Below are 20,277 nucleotides of genomic sequence, written 5' to 3'. Positions count from 1 at the left end.
CTTACTGTGACAGTGGTGAGGCACTGGCACAGGTTGCTCAGAAAATCTGTGGCTGCCTCATCCCTGAAAGTGTTCAAGGCCAGGACCCTGAGCAACCTGATCTCTGCATCCCTGCCCATGTCAGAGGACTAGATGATGTTTAAGGTCCCTTTCAATCCAAGTCTTTCTGTAATTCTATGATTCTTGTTTCTAGTTTTCCCCAGGTGTCTCTTGCCAGCTGTTCTTTGTCCTGTGTCACCATGACCCAGGAAGACCAATACTGGACCCTACTATTATTATGATGATGTGTTCTTTTTCCAGCCAAGCTTCCAGCACTAATTTGGGACTATAGAAGCACTTGTGTTCAAAACAGAGCATAAGGGCTTGTCTATAACACTCAAAAGTTGAAAAAGACACCAAAATTTCCTCTGTGTGTCAGGTTTTTCGGCAACAGAGAAACTCCACGGGGGTCACTGTCTTTACATGGAGATAAATACTCAGATTTCTCTGGCAACAGCCAAGCTTTTATTCAGAAATTAGCTTCACATATCTTTATGAATTTAGAAATCAGTTGGAATCCTGACCATTGGCGTTTAATGATTTTCTGGTTTTGTCTAAAGTGCTTTTTGTAGATGAAAGGCTTAGTTTCTCTCTTTGCAGGGGGGTGGTGCACCATCCCTCTGCTGCAGTCCACTAGGTCAGTGACAAGTTCCATTTTCCTTTATTTGAGGGATTCAGATGAATGCAGATAAATTGCCATGGGCTCAAGCTTTTCCTTTTACTTTTGGAAAGTGTTTTGCACATGATGTCTTGGCAGGGTGTTCTTTAAAACCATTACAAGCGTATTTGTGAAACCAAGGACTATTCAAACTCCTTTGATTTGCAGGTGTCAGTTGAAAAACAGTCCTGGTCTCCTCCATTGGCATTAGCACTTGAGTTCTCCTTCAGAGATGTCAGCCATGGAATACATGGGGACAGCTGGATCAGCTGGCCAGAGACCAGTAAACCCATTTTGCAGGACTGTGAGCATCAGGCAAGGAATGACATAAAGAGATTGTTAACCTGGGCTAGTGTTTGATGAGCACCCATGAAATAAGCACTCAGTTCTGGCAGCTTGCTACTATCCAGTCTCATTTTCTCTCCAGTTTGTCGTTTTGTTTTCAGTCCTGCCCAGGCTTTTCTGTCTATTTGCTGTTTCAAACTTCAGAAGCCTCAAATACTACGGGGATATGCAAGTCCTTGGAGACCCATGTGGTATTGGAAACATCCACAGCTGGTGCCAAGCTCCAGAGGCAGACCACTTAGCATCCAGCTAGGAAGACACACAGCAGATAGGACCTCCAGAAGGAAAGTCAGAGGCCAAGTGTCAGCATACCCTGCCTCCAGCACATGGCAGCAAGCACTCAGGGCAATAAGCACAAAGTGCTGCTGCAAGTGAGCTCACCAAAGACACCCCCAGCAGCTATTTACAAGTCCTGCTGAGGAAAACCTGCTCTTCATCACCTCTGGTCTGGACTTACAAACTGAAGCAGAAAGAGAAGACAAAAGGGATTGGTCTCCCTGAGATTAGGGAAGGCATGATGGCTGCAGATGCAGTCCCACTTACCACAGTGTTTTCTGTCTGACAATCTCTATGCTCAGATATGGTAGTCATGCAACAAGTGGTGCCAGTCAAGTTGTTGGTTAATGGTTGTTGTCAGCACCCTGTGAAAGACCATGATGGCCTCAGGTGTTTCTCCAGTTGGCCCTATGTGTAGTATGTGTAGCAGGTGTAGATGCCAAAGTGTGTCTGGTTTAAAAGAAATCTACAGATTTCACCAAAGAATTTGTGAGTATTTAAATGATAAACTGTCAGGAGCATTGTGGTGATGTGAGCATTGGAAAAGAACAGGTAGAGCAGAAGCCAGACCTGTAGCCTGGTCTATGTGCCAGCAGAAGTATCAATTGTGGTCAAGACTGTATGTCCATTTAGGAAGAGTTTTTTATTTTATTTTTTTTTTTTCTGAAAATAATAAAGGTGATGTGGATTGGAGTGATGAACAGATACAAGTGAAATACTAAATATTAAGGCCCAGAATGAGGTGATGCTAGCATACAGTGAGCATCACTCTTTGTGGTCAAGGCTTGCTGCTCCTCCCAGTCCAGCCAGAGCACAGGCAGAGCCCCAAGGCTGCTTTCATGTTCAGTCATTTACGTGTTTTAAACCAGATAAATGCTTCAAGATGGAAGCAGACAGGTTCCTCAGAGAGGGGGCTATTTGTTGACAAAGATAGCCATGCCTAAAACACCGAATAAATTCTGTGCAGACAGGTGAAGACAGATATTTGAAGCAGACACATTCTGTGTTCCTGCTGGGAAGAGGAAATATGTTTTTTAGCAAGACATGATTTCTCTGTTCCTACATGATCCAGCCATTATTTTGTGCAAAGTCTGACCAAACTCGACAGCTCAGATTTTCAGAACAGGATTCAGGAAGAGGTTGGAGTGTACACATGCATATAGCTGTGCAGAAGGTAGGAAATCAGGGATTGGATGCAATACTAGCAGAAACAGTTTCTTTTAAAATCCCTTTACAAACCCTGGGTGCAGGAGACTCAAAAATCTGGCAAACCTTTTCATGTGGAGTTCAGATACTTGGTAAAGCTGAGATTGGGATTTTATCCATAAGCTGCACATTCAGAGCTGCTCAACTCATGGGAGACTAGAACAGGGATCCCCAAAGATGGGGCACATACAGTGTTATTAAAGACAAGCTGGTGGCTCATATCACCCAGCTCCTCCCGTATGCACCCTAGTTGTGTATTTTCCCTTATGTGCTCATGACCCTTATGTGCTTCAAATCATCTTAGAGAAGTACATGTAAGATGGTGTTTCAGGAATAAGAATGTAAATTTTATTTACCTTTTTTTGTTTCCTATTTCCTGTTTTACACTGCTGAGATATCCCCTCTTTCTTTCACACACAGTCCCGCCGGAGAAATTTTTGGTTTGAAACCCAAAGGTGCCCATAGTGTTAAAGTCTCCCAGACATATGTCAGAGAAGGCAGCGTTTTGCACTCAGTTAAAAACTGCAGAAGGACTGTGCTATGAATCTCTCGCTCATTCAGAATTTATACAGTTTCCTTGAATAAAGACACCTTCAATAAATGAGGCTGTTTTGATATCACCATTTTCAACAAGGCCACTCTTACTGCTACCCTGTAGGCTGCTCTCTGCCACCTGGGGTATTTTCCAAGGACTTTCTGTCATCCTCCTCAAGTGTTTTGCCATCTGTGGATGGAGAGGCAAGCCTTTCATATATGAAATTCTGCAGAATTTGCCAAGTTTAGCATATGATTATTTTACATTTATTAATCTGGTCCATATTGTGGTAGTCACATGTTACTTATTCACATGAAAATTCCATGGGTGGAAGAAAACATTACACCAATGTTAATTATTTCCAGCAGAAACTGTAAAACCCAGCAACATCTGTGTTTTCATCCACCAAGAACTATCAGCTATATTGTACTAATGTTGTGGCAAAATTGGGGAAAATTATGTCAGACCAGAATTAGAAAAACTACTCCTATGTCTGTATGTTTACAGCATGATAGATGAGCTTCATGATCGTTTGCATATGTAATAATTCAGCATTCATTTTAGATTTCATGCTCTAATATTTGTGTCAAGGGAAAACAATACATAGTTGTAAATAATCACTACTGCATCTATTGCATGCAGTACTTCTCTCTATTCATGCTATGCACAGGATAATGCTCAGTGTGATAAGGAGGGTCATTGACACAGCTTGCAGATGGCTAGGATATGAAGGAGTGCAGTTGTGCTGCAGCTGATGAGCTTGCTCCTCAGCTAGCATAGCAAATGGCTTTCCCTGATGAGGGTAGGATTGCACCAGGATGTGGAAAATGCCAGGCATTTCTGTAGCCCTTTTTGGCTATGATTTTGTTAAATAAAACAAATCATGCCCCCATAGCATTGCTTTCAGCCTAAAGAAAAACCTTTCTCCCTGCTGGTAGCAGTGATAACAGTAATGCTCACTGTCCTTTCCTCTCTCAGTCACCATTGCGCCAGAGGAAGTGGTGGTGCAGCTGCCTGCACAAGTGCCATTCTCAGGGCAGGAGGGGATTTGGAGAGGATAACGGGTGGACAAGAGCAGATGGGCAAAAGAAGCAGATTATAATGATCCTGCATTTCAGCTAGAATGGATCTTTTCTGTCTTTGATATGATAGTGCCTTATCCTGTTTCTGTAATCTTAACAAAACTGCAAACACAAGAGAGATTTTTTTTTTCTCTCCTCTCCCTCCCTAAAAGAGGCCTTTTCAATATTTTTCACTTCCATGCAGACTGAGGAATTTGCAAGAGGAGTGTGAGCCCATGCCAGGGTTAACACACAAGACAGATAAAACAGGGCACATGAAAGGGACACGATATGGTTAAGCAGGAGAAAAAGGGTGGTTCAGAATAGGTGTGTATTGACAAAGAGCTGCATCCTTCCAGATCATCCAAGGCACAGCAGTGTGTGAGTTGGCAGAAGCAGAAGTGCTTCTTTTATTTTGCTGTTTTGAGTTAGAGGAAAATAAATGTTTGCGGAATAAACACAGACTTAGGTTGTCCGAGGCAAAAGACAAGAAAAAAAAAAAAAAAGAAAGAAAAAATGTGCTGCTTAGGAAACACTTCGCCTGCTAACACAAGAGGTTTCGTGAGTAGCCACCCAGTCTGGTATCCTGGTAATGAGTGACTGTTTCATCAGTGTTTATTCTCGTGTAGCTTATTTCTTTTCTGCTGCTGTTTTTTGGAGTTGCTTTCTCATTTGTTCTTCTATTTACTCATTTTTGTGTGATTTATCATGGTTGGTTTCATATGCCTACTGCCTACAACAGTTTTTACTCCCTTGCAATCAGATCTTGCTGTCAGGCCATGTCACTCTTACCCGGGGGTTTCTAAGCATCCAGCTACCATGGAAAGACAATCTGCACAGATGCACCAGATGTGGGTTCAAGACAGATGTGTTGTAGTCATATCATGGTCACTGAAAAGCCCCCAGTGTTCTTCTGCCACAGCTCTGCTAGACAAATAATGCACTCAGTCCTGAGTGAGAAATATAATGCAGCAGCAGAAAATTATATTAGTGTGATAACTGCTTTGTTGTAACTCATATTTCCTGCTGTAAAACATGGTTCTCAGCCCAAAGGGACCCTTTTCATCTTGTGTCCTTAAATCTTTTAAGTGCTATTTCTCTGGTTCCCTCAAGCTTTCCTGCCTAATGGCTAGCCATTCACTCTCAGACTGATGGGCATTTCTTCCTCACCCAGCCCTCTGGGGCCAGACCCTCAGGACAGACCTTGGCCATGCACCGTAGGATGCAGCTGCAAGTGAGCAGCTTCTTCAGCTTCATGCAGTGCCAGTGCCTCCTAAGGACTGCTGGAGTTGGAGATGACATCCCGTCTTCAGGCAACAGTGTTTTTCCGCCATCCAAGGACATACAATCTGCATTTTTATTCATGCATGTTGAGCTCTCCTAGTGCCATGGTACAACAGTGGCATATCCACAAAGATTCAATTCACTGACTGCAACAGATCTACTTTGTATGTAATTGTAACTTGGGTTCAACCGAGCCTGTAAAAAGTTAAGATGCACATGAAAATTACTAACACTGTTCTTTGGGCTGCTCTCACTTCTGTTCCTGAGCAGAAAAATACATCAAGATTTCGGTGTACACTTAAGGCTTTCCAGAGTATAGTAGCAGGAAGCTTTTGGATATCACCGTTTTATTAGATGTGATATTTTTAGATCTTCATTCCTGGTGAAATCAATGCACAACACATTTTTGGGAGGAGAAAAATTTAACCTCAGTTTTAGCTTACTTTGACAAATATTTCCAGTAAGAAGTAAAAACAAAAAAAATTTCAAGCTTTGTTTTCCTTCCATGGTTAACAGATGAACTTTCCTAAATCTGAAATAATAGGAGCCTAGCATTATTGTGTTCCTTGCATTGTACCTGACTCAAACATGCCCTTATCATGACTGACACCTTCCAGTATTTTCTAGAGTATTAACAGTTAAATAACAAGTGAGCAAACCTGAGGCATTTTTTGTGTCACCATTTCAAAGCACTTAATAACTATTGGAGCCATTAGCATGATGGGAAGTTTTGCTAGGAAAATCCCAGGGGCTAAAGTAATAAAAAACTCACTAGACTGAATGGGGCTGGTTTCAATGGCTTTTACTTCCGCGTAACAAGTGAACAGTCTGTGCAGAAGCTTGAAGGAAGGCTTGCTTGCACAAAGCTGTGGTCCTGGGTATTGTGTGCTCCCCTACCATCCACTGCCGTCTCACGGAGGAAAGTGGTTGGAAAGTCAGCCTGGTCTGAGGCTGGGGGCCAGGGCAGTGGAAAAGCCCACATTACCCAAGCAGGTCTAGAGCTGGACAGCATGGCCTTCTTGACCCGGCTCCAGGCCAGGCATGAGCAGCAGGATGACAACTTGCACAACAGTGACTTCCTTCCAGAGCTGGCTGGGAAGGCAACCCTTTGTTTTTATCATTTTTCAGTGTAGCATGAGCTGCACATTTAGTTGCTTGCTCAACTACAGTCCGCTTTTTCTTGAGTGCAGCTGATCAAGCCTCAGCACATAGGTTATTAGACCTAAGGACTCCAGAGAGGCTCAGAAACTCCACTTGAGACCAGTGTTCAGTGCAGTGGGTTGCTTGTGGACTTTTCTCGATAACTTTGGTGCTTTCTCAGGAGCAAATTCCTACCTGCCTCAACCATACAGCTTCTTGTTGCTGTTTTTAATACATCAGAAATTATGTCAACAGAATGTTCTGTTGTTTCTCAACAACAGATTAAAAAAAAAAAAGAAGTTGGAAAATTGGAAGCTTTCAATTGCAACTTTGAACAACGCTAGGAGAGCTTTCCTGTCAGCTCCATTGTTCCCACATTGGACTTTTCTGCTGCAGGCCTGGTGAGGATGCTGTCATTGTCTTTTTTCCTTGAATGTAGATCGCATGACTTGCAGTGTTCCCGTCTCTGATGTTGTTTTCCCAAGGCAGCCTATAATGAAGAAAATACATGCTCAAGCTAGAACAAAGTCCACTGCTGCCTCACTAGCTAGGAGGCCAAATACAGCATGTACAGTTTCAGCAGTGAGTAGTTGAATTTGAATGATTGGCTTGATTTCTGCAGAAACCAGCTCAGCAGAGCTTCTCCGTGCAGAGGGTGGACTCATTATCAACATGGACAATCCTGCAAATAAGGAGATGCAGTTTTCTAGTCTTATGGGAACAGGTACAAAGAAGGGACAAAAGACTGTAGTCCTTTGCATGGGTTTCAGGTACTCTTTTCTAGGACTGCTGGAATCTAAAAGAGCTGCTGACAAAAGCTATGAAGTGGATTCGTGTGTTTAATGACACCTCGGCATGGGAGAGTTTCATCCTCCCCATGCTGTAAAGTTGCTGCCAGACCCTAACAAAGTCACTTGATCAAAGGATTCAGTGCTTTGCACTGGAAGCTAGTAGTTCACCTCCCAGCTTCTTTTCTTTGGCATGCTTTGTTGGTCAGCAAAGTGATAGGCATAGAGTGGCACTATGGCACCAATAGCTGCAAGAAAGCTCAGTTTAGGGATGCTTTTTGGTATGGAAAAGCCAGTGTCTGTCACCTGGCACACTCTTTATGTTTGCAAAGCCCTTCAGAAAACATTCTTCTATTTGATCTATGTACCTTTGTTATCCAAACATAAAGGTGTCTGCATAGTTTACAGTCATCACTGCCTTAACTGGAAATAGCTGGCACCTTCTTGACAGGCATGGCAAAAAGTCTGTATGCTGTGGGAACTGATTTGAGTTAGCTGCTAGACCTGCAGAGAACATCACTGAATGAAAAACAGGAGCAGTATGTTAACAAATAAGTACCAAAATGACTGGAGAACCAGTTTGAAAACAGTACCCAGTGGGTAGTGCTGGGAAGCCCTTATTGCTGCTGCCTGCACTGATCCTGCTCACTGGTGGTAAGACTGATTTCCACTTTCCATCTCAGCCAGGAAAATCTCAGGAGGCCCATCTTTGTTCTGGCATGATTGGTGTGTAAGGACTTCCCCAGCAGTGCTTATACATAAAACTCCTCTAACCTTGGAAGGAGTGAGTTCCTTCCTTTAATTCAGTGTTCCCAATAAAGTACCAGGCATTAGATTTCATTTCTGCATTGAACTCTGAATTTTATTCTGGGCTTTGTTCTCCTCAGCTTTGCAAAACAGAGAAAGGAGGAGGGGTAAGGCTCTTTGGCTTTGACACTATTGAAGCCTGAGGAGCCTCTGAATTTCGATTGAATAGAGCCCTAAGAAAAGATCTGTTGAAGGACTACATTTCAGTGCAAGAAGGATGTGTGTTTAGGACTTTCCATTACATAATGAGGCTGAAATGGATTAACAAGACCCAGGCTTTCTTTTTCTTGAGAATTGCTGCCTGCACTCTTTTTCTATTAATGATGCTTCAGTCACAGCACTTACAGAAAGGTTTTCTTTGTTGTTATTAGTTTGAGAAGTAAATTGCAGCATTGTTTCTCCTGATCAAGAGATTGATTAGTCAGAGGTCTCTAGCTGAAGGGAAAAAATGTTCCTCATTATCAAATTTAAATGCAAATGTATTTGCCAGGAAGAGTTTCAGATGGTGAGGAGGGCGGGGATGGGGCATGGGGGTTTGCCTTGCTCTTTTGATGTGTTCCCATAACCATTTACAGATCTTTGAAAGGCATCCTGCTCATCAGGTCAGTGAAGAAAGAGTGTGGGAACGATGCTCTTGAAAGAGAAAATTAACCATTGCCACTTCCAGCTGGGTGCTTCTTGTGGTATTTTGATGAATAATGGTGCATTAGTATATTTGTGGAGTTTGTTGTGTTTTGTCCACTCTTTCTCTTCCTAGGTGCTTTCATAATCTGCTGGACCCCAGGATTAGTCTTGCTGCTCCTTGATGTTTGCTGTCCCCAGTGCAATGTCCTGGCCTATGAAAAATTCTTCCTGCTCCTGGCAGAGTTCAACTCTGCCATGAACCCCATCATCTACTCCTACCGGGACAAGGAAATGAGCGCAACCTTCAAGCAGATCCTCTGCTGCCAGCGCAGTGAGAGCGCCAATGGCCCCACCGAAGGCTCAGATCGGTCAGCATCCTCGCTCAACCACACTATCTTGGCTGGTGTCCACAGCAACGACCACTCTGTGGTGTAAAACCACAGCCAGCCACATGACCAACAAAGAGCAGCAGGCTACGCCACAGAGCGGGGTGGGTGCACGGGCCCGGGGAAGGTAACCCACTCACAACGTTTTCTTAAACACTAATGGACTACAAGTGCCTCTTTTCCAGGGAGCCTGGCACACCAGTGCAGACCACCCCGTCCACAGGACTGGCCAGGATGCAAGGCCTTTGATTTCTACTTTAAAAAAGTAGATACCTTGAGGGGGAGGTCATCGATAGCCCGTGGAAAGCTTCGCTGAGACTTTGTTGGACTTCGCTGCATCTTGGTGCCAGTCTGAGTCAACTCTGATTAATTAAGCTTATAACTGCTTCACTGCATTTACACGTAGCCACTTAGTATTTTTAAAAAGGGAGTAAAGGGGATAAAAGTATGCCTATCATTTAATAGACATGTAATATGTATCACCATCAGCATGCTTGTGATGAACGTTTTCTGTGCAGGGAGTAAAACTGTGCTCTAGTCTTTGTATCCTTAGCCACATTGCCATAACTACAGTAAAAACAAAAGTATTTTTTTCTAACACAGGCAACAGGAAGATGATGGAAACTGACTCTTCTTACCTTCATTACTGGCGTTAGAGAATGCATGTTCTGTGTGTATGCAGATTGTTTTAATTATGAAAAAAAAAGCTCTTTGTAAAGTCTGCAGGAAAGTAGAAAAGCATAGACTGTATTCCAGTGTTTGTTTAGATTACGAAATAAACAGTACTTTAGTCACAATGTATATAAGGTTCTTCTTTGAAGTGCAGTATGAAATGTGTAACATATGAGGGGTACCAAGTTTTTTATGGACAAGTTCTTAAGATAGAACACATCCCTAGGGCTCTTAAAGGGCTACAATCAAGTTGGTAAATTAAAAAAAAAATGTATTTACGTCATTGAAATGTTTTTCTTGTTTATGGCAAAAAACTTAAGCATTTTTAATGTGAAAAAAGTGTAAGTTTTTATGGAACTTTTCTTGTAATTGAAAACAAAACACCTTTTGCATTTTTGCACTGAGAAATATTTGTAGGGTATCTTTTAAATTACTATACCCTTCACTTCAAAAGCAGTGAGCTATTAAGAACCGAAGTACAATTTTATTTTGTGAAGTCAAGACTTTACTACATATTCATCTATTGCAAATGACTGGACCATGCTATAGATAATAGACACACATGCACATTGTTATAAATAGCTAAGCTAACAGGTGGACTTTTTCATACCAGACTGTTTGGAAGAGAAATGCCACTCATGTGAATATCGGTTGCCCAGAATCACTGACATTAAAAAAGACTCCTTAACAGGGCTAAGTGTAAGCAAAGGTGGGATCTTGCTGATAAAAAACTTGGGACCTTTCTCTGTGAAACTGTATGATCATCTAACAGTGTAAAATATATCAAGAGTAAATTCCTGGGGCCATTTTTCTCATCGTCATTTGCCTCTATACCAAAAAAAACCCAACACCCAAACAAAAAAATAAACACTCCCAAAAAAACCCCACAAAATAAAATCAGAGATGTATATCCTTCGGTGTACCCTACTGAAATGTAACTTAGGGAACAATGTTCTCCCATTTGGGCAGGGAAGAAATGGAGGGGAGAGAGTCAGCCCAGCAAAATCCAATGTTTTTAGCATCTCTTGCTTTGAGGACAATTAAAATTGCTTGGAACAGGCAGTTTCTTGCTGAGGGAGGGAAGAGAAACAAGCGAGCAAAACTTGCCTCCACTGAATAAAGTGAGAGTTTTGACACTGCTTTCAGTAAAACTGAAATTCACCTGAACTGTCAAGCTAATTTTGTGTGGACACTGTGCAAGGTGGAGTAGGCAGAGAGAATAAACATAACATTATCTGCCAGTTGACCAAGGTTTTGAGTATAAACACTTGCTTTGGCAAAACAGCTCTTATTTTTCTGACTGTATTTGAGAGCAAGTGAATGTACAGGTTGATTTGGTTTTATTCACATAACCATACTGAGAAAGTGAAGAACAGTCTGTATGAATTTCTTCTTTAAAAAGCATCTGCTTGCTAATCCATTCATCATTTTTTCTTAGTGCCTGCTTGATGGTTGAACTAGTGCAGGTAAGCAGAAGAAAGAAGAGGGTAAGACTGCCTCCAAAGACAGGGGACATCTGACTGAAAAACAATTTCTTTTTCTGAAGAGTGCTTGAACTTCCTTGCTTCCCTGGATCCAGTGAGAGCAATTTTCCCTGTCTCTAACATCCCCACAAAAAAAATAGATCATAGACACTTTATTTTAGGGTGGAGGTTTTTTTGGTGGGCGTTGTTGCTCTTTCCAAGTGTCTTTTATACTGCTGGGGAGAATGGTGTTACAAAATAGCAGCAAATTATTCACCCTAGTTTACCTGCTCAAAGTGTAGTGGGCTTTGAGAAGCCATGGGTGAAAAATTTCAAACCAGGGGTGCAATTGTTCAAGACGTGGGTGGGTGCAGAGGCCCCTTGTGAGGATGAATGCCCAAGGAGGCTTTTTGGTTGTCATTGTCATGGCAACAGCAGTTGCTGTCCAGGTACATTGATCAGCCCATCTCCAAGGAGGCACTGGACAATTCAAGAAGCTGGACCCTTTGAACCCTTAGCAGCAGCTAAATTTCAGTTGTCAGGTATATTAATCCAGGAGCACTTCTGGCAGCAGGTGGTTTTCTTCTAAACAGTGAAGTGCAGTGCTTTAGATCAAAGGCTACAGGAGGCAAACATTGTACAACTGCACTAGAGGAACTCACTGAGCATTTGGCTGCTGTTTAAAAATTTGGTTAGTGCTTTGTGTTGTTGACATGTTGTCTATATATCCTTGGGAAATCTGATCTATGAATTGAGTGGTTCTTTGCAAGCTAGTGAACTTAAAGCTGCAGTGAGCAAAGAGAATAAAAACCAGAGCTGCAATAGAAGGATTCATTTGCTGTCTTCTTTAGAATGGTTCCCATGCCATTTGTTTTCATCCCAGAATTTTTCTAAGTTTTACTTCTCTGTTCAGACTTTCCAGCTTCATTGTGCAGTTATAGAACTCACTTCTGCTATGTGAAAACATGGTACAAAGTACTTAGGGGAAACTCTTATTTTACTTATCTAAAATTCTTCAAAAGGTTTTAGAAGACTTCTTAAAATACCAACGATCCTCCCACAGTCATTAAAATTCTTCTGTTGCTGGCTGCCTCTTGTCTAAGTAAATCCTCTTGAAGTTTCAAATGTAATGGTGTTTGTGTCAGCAACTGTAGTGGTGGGGAGTTGTGTTTTAAAAAGAATATGGTTGATGCAATCATTTGCAGGTCAAGGAAAATGTGTTTTCCTACTTCATGTTTTTTTAGAGGCAGCACAAATCTGAAAACTAATTGAAAAGATGGCCTTTGAGTGGAGAATTACTAAGTAGAATTTTAATTCCCTGTTGCTATATAGAGAGAGTCTGGGTGACTCACTGGTCAAAAAAAGCACAGCTTTTATGTAAAAATTTGGAATTATATTCTATGTATGTTCAACACATTGATTTTCTTGTCAACACCTTTCTTGTTCAGTGTGTTCTGAGATATCCTGGTAGGTTCAGACGGGCTCCTAAATGAGATACTGAAAGCTCAGCAGATAGGAGAAAGGGCAGACCAAATAAAGGCTTTTTCAGTGATTTCTGAATCTAAGCACACCTGTCTGTCCATAGTGCAGCAGTAGCAGGGGTTTTTTGAATAGTTGCCACAAGATCCAATATTGCTTCCTTAACTGTGTCCTTCCTAAATAGTCACAGCTGTGGCACTGTTTAAACAAGCTGGCAACAAAGGCTCATAGTAGGTTACTTGGTGAAAAGGAACTATGCTATCTTCATGGTGCAAATTAAGTCTGGGTAACTTGGATGTCAAACAGGAAAGGACATGTTTTTATGTCCAATGGGTTGGTTATGCTTCTCCTTCTGAGTAACTTTTCCATATCAGCATCAATTTCACCCAGTATGGGATTTCACTGAAATTAAACTTTCCAGGCCACTCTATGTAGTATGGTTTTTGGTTTGTACCTCTGTGATGGTCAGGGGTTTAGCCATGGCCAGTCTGGATCCTAGGAGCAATTTTTTGGGGGAAACTCAAGTGGGCTCTGCTCCTAAAGCAGGTTTTGTAGCTTTTCCTGAACATCCGTGTTTCCCCATAAGTATGCTACCAGATACCATACTTAACTACTGTAAAGTCAGTTGGGGTTTCTGTCTATGACACTGCCACAGCCAGATCTGTCTCTTCTCACTGCAGTAGGTGTCCACAGACTAAAACCACACAGCTTTTTCTGTGAAATAAATAAAAGCCCACACAGCAGATTGTTTTTCCCAGGTGGGATTAAAAGGACACCCTCAGATGGAGAGGCTTTGAATACAAACACCTGTGGTCTGTCTTTCAATTGGTTTGAATCAAAGTGATGCAAGCAGAGCACGCAAAGGCATTTCTCTAGGGTATCACCGCCATCCCATGCAGAGGTGTGACCCCATCCCTGTTGTATCTGTCATTCTTTTGGGTCCCTTCTGACCACAAGACTGGATGGAGCTGGCAGAGGTCAGCCTTAGTGAACTGACTTTTTTTCCTCTTGGTGCAGAAGTAACATAAACTAAATACAGCCTTTTCCTTTTTCTGGTCTTCTTTAAGGCTTTCTTGTTGTTTCAAGTGTACTGTCATGTCCTTTCCAACCAGTTCTTGCTGTTAGCCATTGGTCTGTGCTACACACTAATGTCTCTATGGAAGGGATTTGCAACTGCAATCTCATTTGTTCAGACAAATTGCTTGGGTTTTGCCATTTGAGTGGAAAGACCACTTCCAAAAGACATTTAGCTTAAAGAGTATTTACTCCCACACTTGTCCAGTACCTCAAGAAAAAGTGCCCATGTCTTTCCTCCCATTTTCCTGTCTTAGAGGATTTTCCAAGAAGCTGTTTACCCAGCTTCTGTTTCTTAAGTTTATCAAGGAGAAAAAAAGGGGGTTGATACTAAAAAACAAACCAAACCACAATAAAACAGAAGTGTCAACAAACAAAAACCCTACAAAACAAAAAATTTAAAAAACTACAACAAAAAACCACAGAATACATCAATATTAAACTATGCTGCTGTCTCCTGCGGTACATAGAAATCCAACCCCCTGGTAGCTGCTGCCAACATTTTAACAAAAGCCTCCATGAAATGTTCCCGTTTGCCTGTGATAAACTTTTGATAACTTCTGATAAACCAGAAGTGTATGTGGGAGACTCAGGAATCTGTTCACTTGTTTTCCTGCTTAAATAAAGATGTGTTTGTAACTCAGAAGTATAGGGAGAGCCAATAAGGTTTGGCAAAAAATTTTATTATTAAGTGCACTTACTGTAAATGTTTAGAGGTTATATCTAGTACAATAAAGTATCTGGCATGTGTAATATGGAGTGTGAAAGAAATACCCTTTGTCGAGAGAGCTGGTATTTTGGATGTGGAGGGGAGTTATTCAAAAAACATGACTGAGACACAGGCTGGTCTCTTTCAGGAGACAGCAGAGGGCTGAAACACAGGGACAAGGAAGGGACAGGTTATTTCCAGTAAATCACTTAATCATCCATTCTGTTCCTGATTCTTACCTCCCCACCTTCCTTTCAAGGCCATATTTACACCAATTAACCTCAGGTCTCCTCTTGTTGCTATATAGAAAATTTTTCCTGCACAGAGGAAACGAATCTACTGCTTCTTTTCCCTCCTCCTCTTCTTTCTTTTCTCCTTTAGCTTTCTTCCTTTTCCTTTCACCTTTTACCTTACTTTCCTTTTCTGTTATGCATAGACATGTTTGTCCTACAATGTGTCCCCAGTTTTAACCATAGGAGGTCATTAATTGTCTAAACCAAAGCTGATTGGCTTATATATAGAAGTGAATGTGTCCACACACAGATCTGCAAAGCCATAGGAAGGAAGGAGGCAGAAATGAAATAAAAAGCATTATTTCAGTGCTGCTAGAGTATAGCTCATTTAAGACTATTTACGTACTAACTCCTATTTCACATTTTGAAGACAAGAGGAGTTACATAAAGGGTTCCTTAACCCCCTGCCTTTTGTTAGAGAAGCCAATCACTTACGCACCTATAGAAGCCAAGTGTCTGCTTCAGCAAAATGAAACTAAAATTGGTGTTCCTAATGACTTGGGGCGTTATTAAGTACAAAAATGAAAAAAAAGAGGAGAGTTCAATTTTTTTCATCTCCCAGATCCTGGTGATTCATGACTAATGCCCTGGTGCTGGGCTTTCAATGGCATGTCATGTGCAATGTAAAGCAGCCCCATAGAGCTTGAGTGCTGGACATAATGATCAGAAAGCCAAAATACACAACTGCTAAATAAATCATGCCTCATGAAAATGCACTGCAGTGCCTCTGGGATTTTCTGTTTAAGCCCTGGATCACCATTTGCTGGGAAAGTCAGACTGTTTATATGGCAAATCTGTTAACATTAAATACACAACACGTGCAGCGACACAACCGCAGCCTCAGCGTGCAATAGGCAGCACACAGAGCAGGAGCTCTGAGAGCAGAGAGCCAGCACGTTTGAGATCACAATGCTCAGAGCCAGCAGTGCACTTCCCTGCATTGCATGGGCCAGCACTCCCGTTCTGCTTTGTGCCTTTTTGTGCTCCTTCAGGCCAGGTGTGTCTGGATGGACAGGCCTGCGGCACATGAGCTGGTCCCAGCAGAAGCAGACGCAAGTCTAAAGCCTTTCTCCTCTTAACTGCTTAGGCTTTACACAGTTGTGGATCTGCTTCTCCCTTCTCTAGTCCTTGCGTGCTCAACCTCATGCTGAAAATTCTTGTCACCCCTCAAAGAGTCTGTCCAGTTCCTCATGTTTTTTGCCTTTCTCTGTGCCTCCGCCAGGAATCCTAAACCATCTTTGTGTCAAACTGCAAGGTAAATGCCAGGTGCTTCACACCTCAGATACAGCTCCTTTGGGGGGCGAGGTAGGAATGGAGTTAAATTCCGTTGACAGCTGGCCACAAATGGTGTTCGAAGGGCACGATGTTGGAGCCAGTTCAGTTTAATATCTGGGTGTCACTATCCTTGGAGATATTTAAAAGATGTGTAGATGTGGCATTTAGGGACACAGATTACTAGTGGACTTGGTGCTAGGTTAATGGTTATACTCGATGATCTTAAAGATCTTTTATAACCCAAATAATTTGACAATTGCAAGGGAAATAAATAAATAAATGCAATATATAGAGAACAAGGAAGTGAATAATTGTGAGAGGAAGGGACCACAGAGAAGAGACTCCCCTACCTTCTGTGCAGAATTTGGTTTACAATCTTTTCAAAGGCTCTCTGGCAAGTTCAGGAAAGAATTTTGGGTTGTGGGTTTTTTTCAAGAGGAAAGAATAATGCCTCTTCCTCGGCATTACTTTTGGGTTTTTTTGGTCTGATTGTTGATTTAGGTGTATTTAATTTATTAAGAGGTCAAAAGATCAGTTGAAACAAGGAAAAGCCTTCCCATTTACCACCCACACTCAGCACAAAATAAAACTGCTTTAATATAAATGGTGTTTTACCACTCAAAGACTGAAGAATGCTTCAAGGAATGATACAGGTTGGGGCTTTTTTACTTCTCTGTTTTTCCGAGGTTCATGATGTCTGGATATTTTACAGCTTATTCTGCCACAGATTTTCAAGTCTGCACATTCTTCTTGTCCTCAAGTGTCTCTTCGCAATCATGCTTTTTCAAAATATGTAAACACTCCTTAGTTCTAGGGAGTTACTCAAAAATGTGCCTGTTTTGAGCTAGTCCAGCTGCTGCAGCCTTCCAGACCTCTCTCCTGTTTGCTTACAATGAGGTCTGATTTTGAGCCATAGCTAGATGCTAGCAAGTGACAATTATTTTGTTTAGAAATTCTCATCTCAGGGGAAATGTCAATAATGTATATCTGTCCCTACAGCTAATTCAATATGCTGCATGCAAGCTGGCTGCCTCTATAGTGTTTCTTCAACAGACACGTCAGAAAAGCAGATTTTCCTGAGCTGGACTGGGTTAAGGATTTGAAAAAGTGACTGACCTTTGTTTTGTTTTTGAAACATCATTTCTACATCTTTACATGAACATGCTTAGGGGTGAGCTGTTGTTCAGTCTTTAGATCATCTGTCCTTTCTCATCTGTGGCCCTGATACCCTCAGAACTGTCAGTGGCAACAGGGCTGGGATGAGAAATACTCAGCATGGGACAGATGCAGGGGCAGGAGGAGCAGAGGTCTGTCAAAAGGCTCAGTTATGGTCCAGCTCTGGCCAGCACAGATTTGTACCAACCTACTGCTATCAGCAATGCCCTTTGGACCCCTGAGCCCCAGGTGCGACAGTGCCAACCACTCATTTTGGAGGTGGCCAACACACTGGGAAGGAGAAGGAAGTTCCCAGCCCATGCTTGAGGAAGTGAAGGGTGAAATTGTGCTCCTGTGGACAGCTGCAGACATCTGATTCTTGGTATTACTTTTACTTGTTACTCTTTTTTTCTTCCCACATCACTTATTTTACCTCAAATGTCCAGGTGGGGACAGCCCTCCAGGGATAAAAAGTACCTGGCACACAGGGGCCCAGCAGCAAACTGAGATTTTTTGTGTTGTTGGTCAAAGCGTCTTATGCTTATGAGCAGGGATGGTGATGGTGCCAGTCTGGGAAACAGCAACGTGGCATTGCCTTGTTTCCTTCCTTGTTCAGGAGAGAGAGAGAGACATCTTTCATGTTTTGGAGGAGGAAAGGTCATTCTGAGACCACAGGTGCAGTGTGGGAGGGCTGCTTCAGGTGGGCTGACAGCTCTTCAGGAATGGAGGGCAGCCCTGTGGCAGGGGAGGGCTGGGGCATCTGGTCATGACCACGTCAAGCTGGCACAGACCCATGGCAGTGGGGGAGCTTGCTGGAAATGGCAGGTGCTGCTGGTTCAGAAGCACAAGTCTTTCTTGTGGATTCATTTCTCAAAAACATAGCTAGGGAGTGGGAGATGGGGGGTAGGGAAAAAAGAAAAAGCCTGCATATTTTCTGTACAGTGGAAAACCTGTTTTTCATTCCAATTGCTTAAAAGCACAAGCCATTCACACCTGGTCTTCCAGAGGGAATGCACAGGAAAGTAAAGCAGGAACTGGGGCCCTTGACTGTTAGACCTCCTTTCTTGTCAGCTGGACATATGCATAGTCTGTGTTACAATGTCTGTTTTTTGATCTGAGAACATCAGACATGTTCAATGACTTATTCTAAGTGCACACAGAAAGCACGATTGCTACACAGGCAATGATTTTGCTTAGGCAAACTCCATGAAAACTTGCAGGATTAGAAGACTTTCGCTTTAAAGGGGGTATTTTTGGTTTCTATTTTATATTTCTGTGCATAATACCGACAAATACTGGGCAGCATTACTTTATTTTTTTCTAAGAAGAACATACCCTGAACCTAAGTAAGTGTTCCAAAATCCCAAAAAAGCACAAAAAGCAACTAGAAAGGGAGAAATTACAATTTATTTTTTTTATCACCATCCATAGATTACAGCTTCCTTTTTTGGAACCAACCATGTTAACCTAGCTGCTACAGGATTACTGTCCTTGAAAACTGCCAACTGCTGAACCTGACCTGCACCCTGTGAGCTCAGGGAAGGGAACATCAGGGAGGTTTTGTTCACCCTCACGATTCTCTGCCTTGCCATGGCTATGGCAGTGTAGAGGGCAGCAAGGACCAAAGGGACTACAGAAGGGAAGAGGAGCTCTTGTCTTTTCTTGTCCTTCTGGAATGTGAAGTCAGCCCAGGTGGGCAGCTGTGCCAGGGAGCTTTACCAGGAGGAGCAGCCACAGGTGAGCCACAGGGCCATGTTGCAAGAGGAACATGACAAAAAAATGTTTGCAAGTAGTTCTGTGAAATAGAGCCAGGCTGGACTACACTCTTTCCTGCCTCTAGCACTTTACAAAGAAGTGAAATCTCTGTGGGGATACAGCAGAACACCACTAAATTGCGGTTGAAGGAATTATATGGCTATAATGGACCCATAAAGAGGTTTATAAGGATTGCAGACCTGGTCCAGAGAGCAAGGATATAAATTTTTTCTGGAATGAGGCTTCTTGTCAGGAGGCATCATGGTGCTCCACAATGAACTCAGGATGCACTCCCCTGCACTGTCCTTAAATTATGCTCCGTGATTATAACTCAGCTAAAAAGGATGTGTCAAATAACATACATGGCTCTGACAGTATTGAGAGGGTCTTCCCAAGAGTGTGGAAAAAATGTCACCCTGATATCCCTGTTGCCTCTCCAGTAGCTCCCGAACAGTGGACATATCTGGATTGCATTGCCTGGCCAGAAGGTTGACTGGCAGCAGAATCCATTCCACAGCAGATGCTGTGCATCAGGATGTGTGTATCCTGCACATAGAAGCAGAGTGTGGGATTTTCTTTCTCTCTAGCATTTGAATAGCATTTTGAAAGTTTCTTGCAGCACAGCTATAGCCAAGCTAGATGTTTTATTAGTGAGCAGACACCAGGCAGTGGTTTTAAAAAAAAAATCTAAGTCATCTGTGCAAAATTCAAGTTCTTGCTTTTTCTACTCATGTTCCAGTGAGAACAGTGGTATAAAAGGAAGTCTTTGTAACATAGTTGAGTTTTTTTTCTCTTGATGTTAGTGCTCTGTTCCTTTACTTGCAAGGCTAGCATTTCCCCCAAACACTTGCATAGCTGAAGAAGCATGAAGTTTTGTTAGAATAATTTGACTGAAAGTCAATAAGACTTTTTTTCACAAGTGCCTTAAATCACTGACAAATGTGTCTGCTTTCATTTTGCTAAGTCTGAAGTAAGAGACACAACTCAGCTTGTGTCAAGATATCTGTGCTAGTCTACCATTGCTTGTGCTAGTCCAGGTAAACCTGGTTCAGGAACTAAAAGAAACTGCACTAGTAAAAGGCACCTTTGTTGCAGTATCTTGTATTACTGTCTGAAGGTGCAACCATTGAAGGAAAAATATCACATCCAGTCCAGCATGCACCAGTGAAATTTTTCTGATGTAGGCCGTGGACTCCTAAGTAGCTCAGACACTTTTGAAAATATTGCTCTTCATCCAAATAAAGTAAAAGAGC

The 20,277-nt window shown here is 42.2% G+C and overlaps 1 protein-coding gene across 2 annotated transcripts in view; it reads left to right on the top strand.

Moving 5' to 3' along the window:
- The window catches only part of LPAR1 (lysophosphatidic acid receptor 1), a 69,724-nt gene extending 59,093 nt beyond the window's left edge, over positions 1-10,631 (top strand). For both annotated transcript variants that reach the window (XM_064642773.1, XM_064642772.1), the window contains one exon: positions 8,897-10,631. In XM_064642773.1, the coding sequence (XP_064498843.1) occupies positions 8,897-9,198 (302 nt within the window). In that variant the 3' untranslated portion in view covers positions 9,199-10,631. The remainder of the gene's footprint in view (positions 1-8,896) is intronic.
- The last annotated feature ends 9,646 nt before the right edge of the window (positions 10,632-20,277 follow it).

This window comes from Pseudopipra pipra, chromosome Z (assembly GCF_036250125.1).
Source record: "Pseudopipra pipra isolate bDixPip1 chromosome Z, bDixPip1.hap1, whole genome shotgun sequence".
NCBI classification, from domain to species: Eukaryota; Metazoa; Chordata; class Aves; order Passeriformes; family Pipridae; genus Pseudopipra; species Pseudopipra pipra.
Note: the sequence above shows the minus strand (reverse complement) of the source record. Positions and strands in the feature narration are given on the sequence as shown.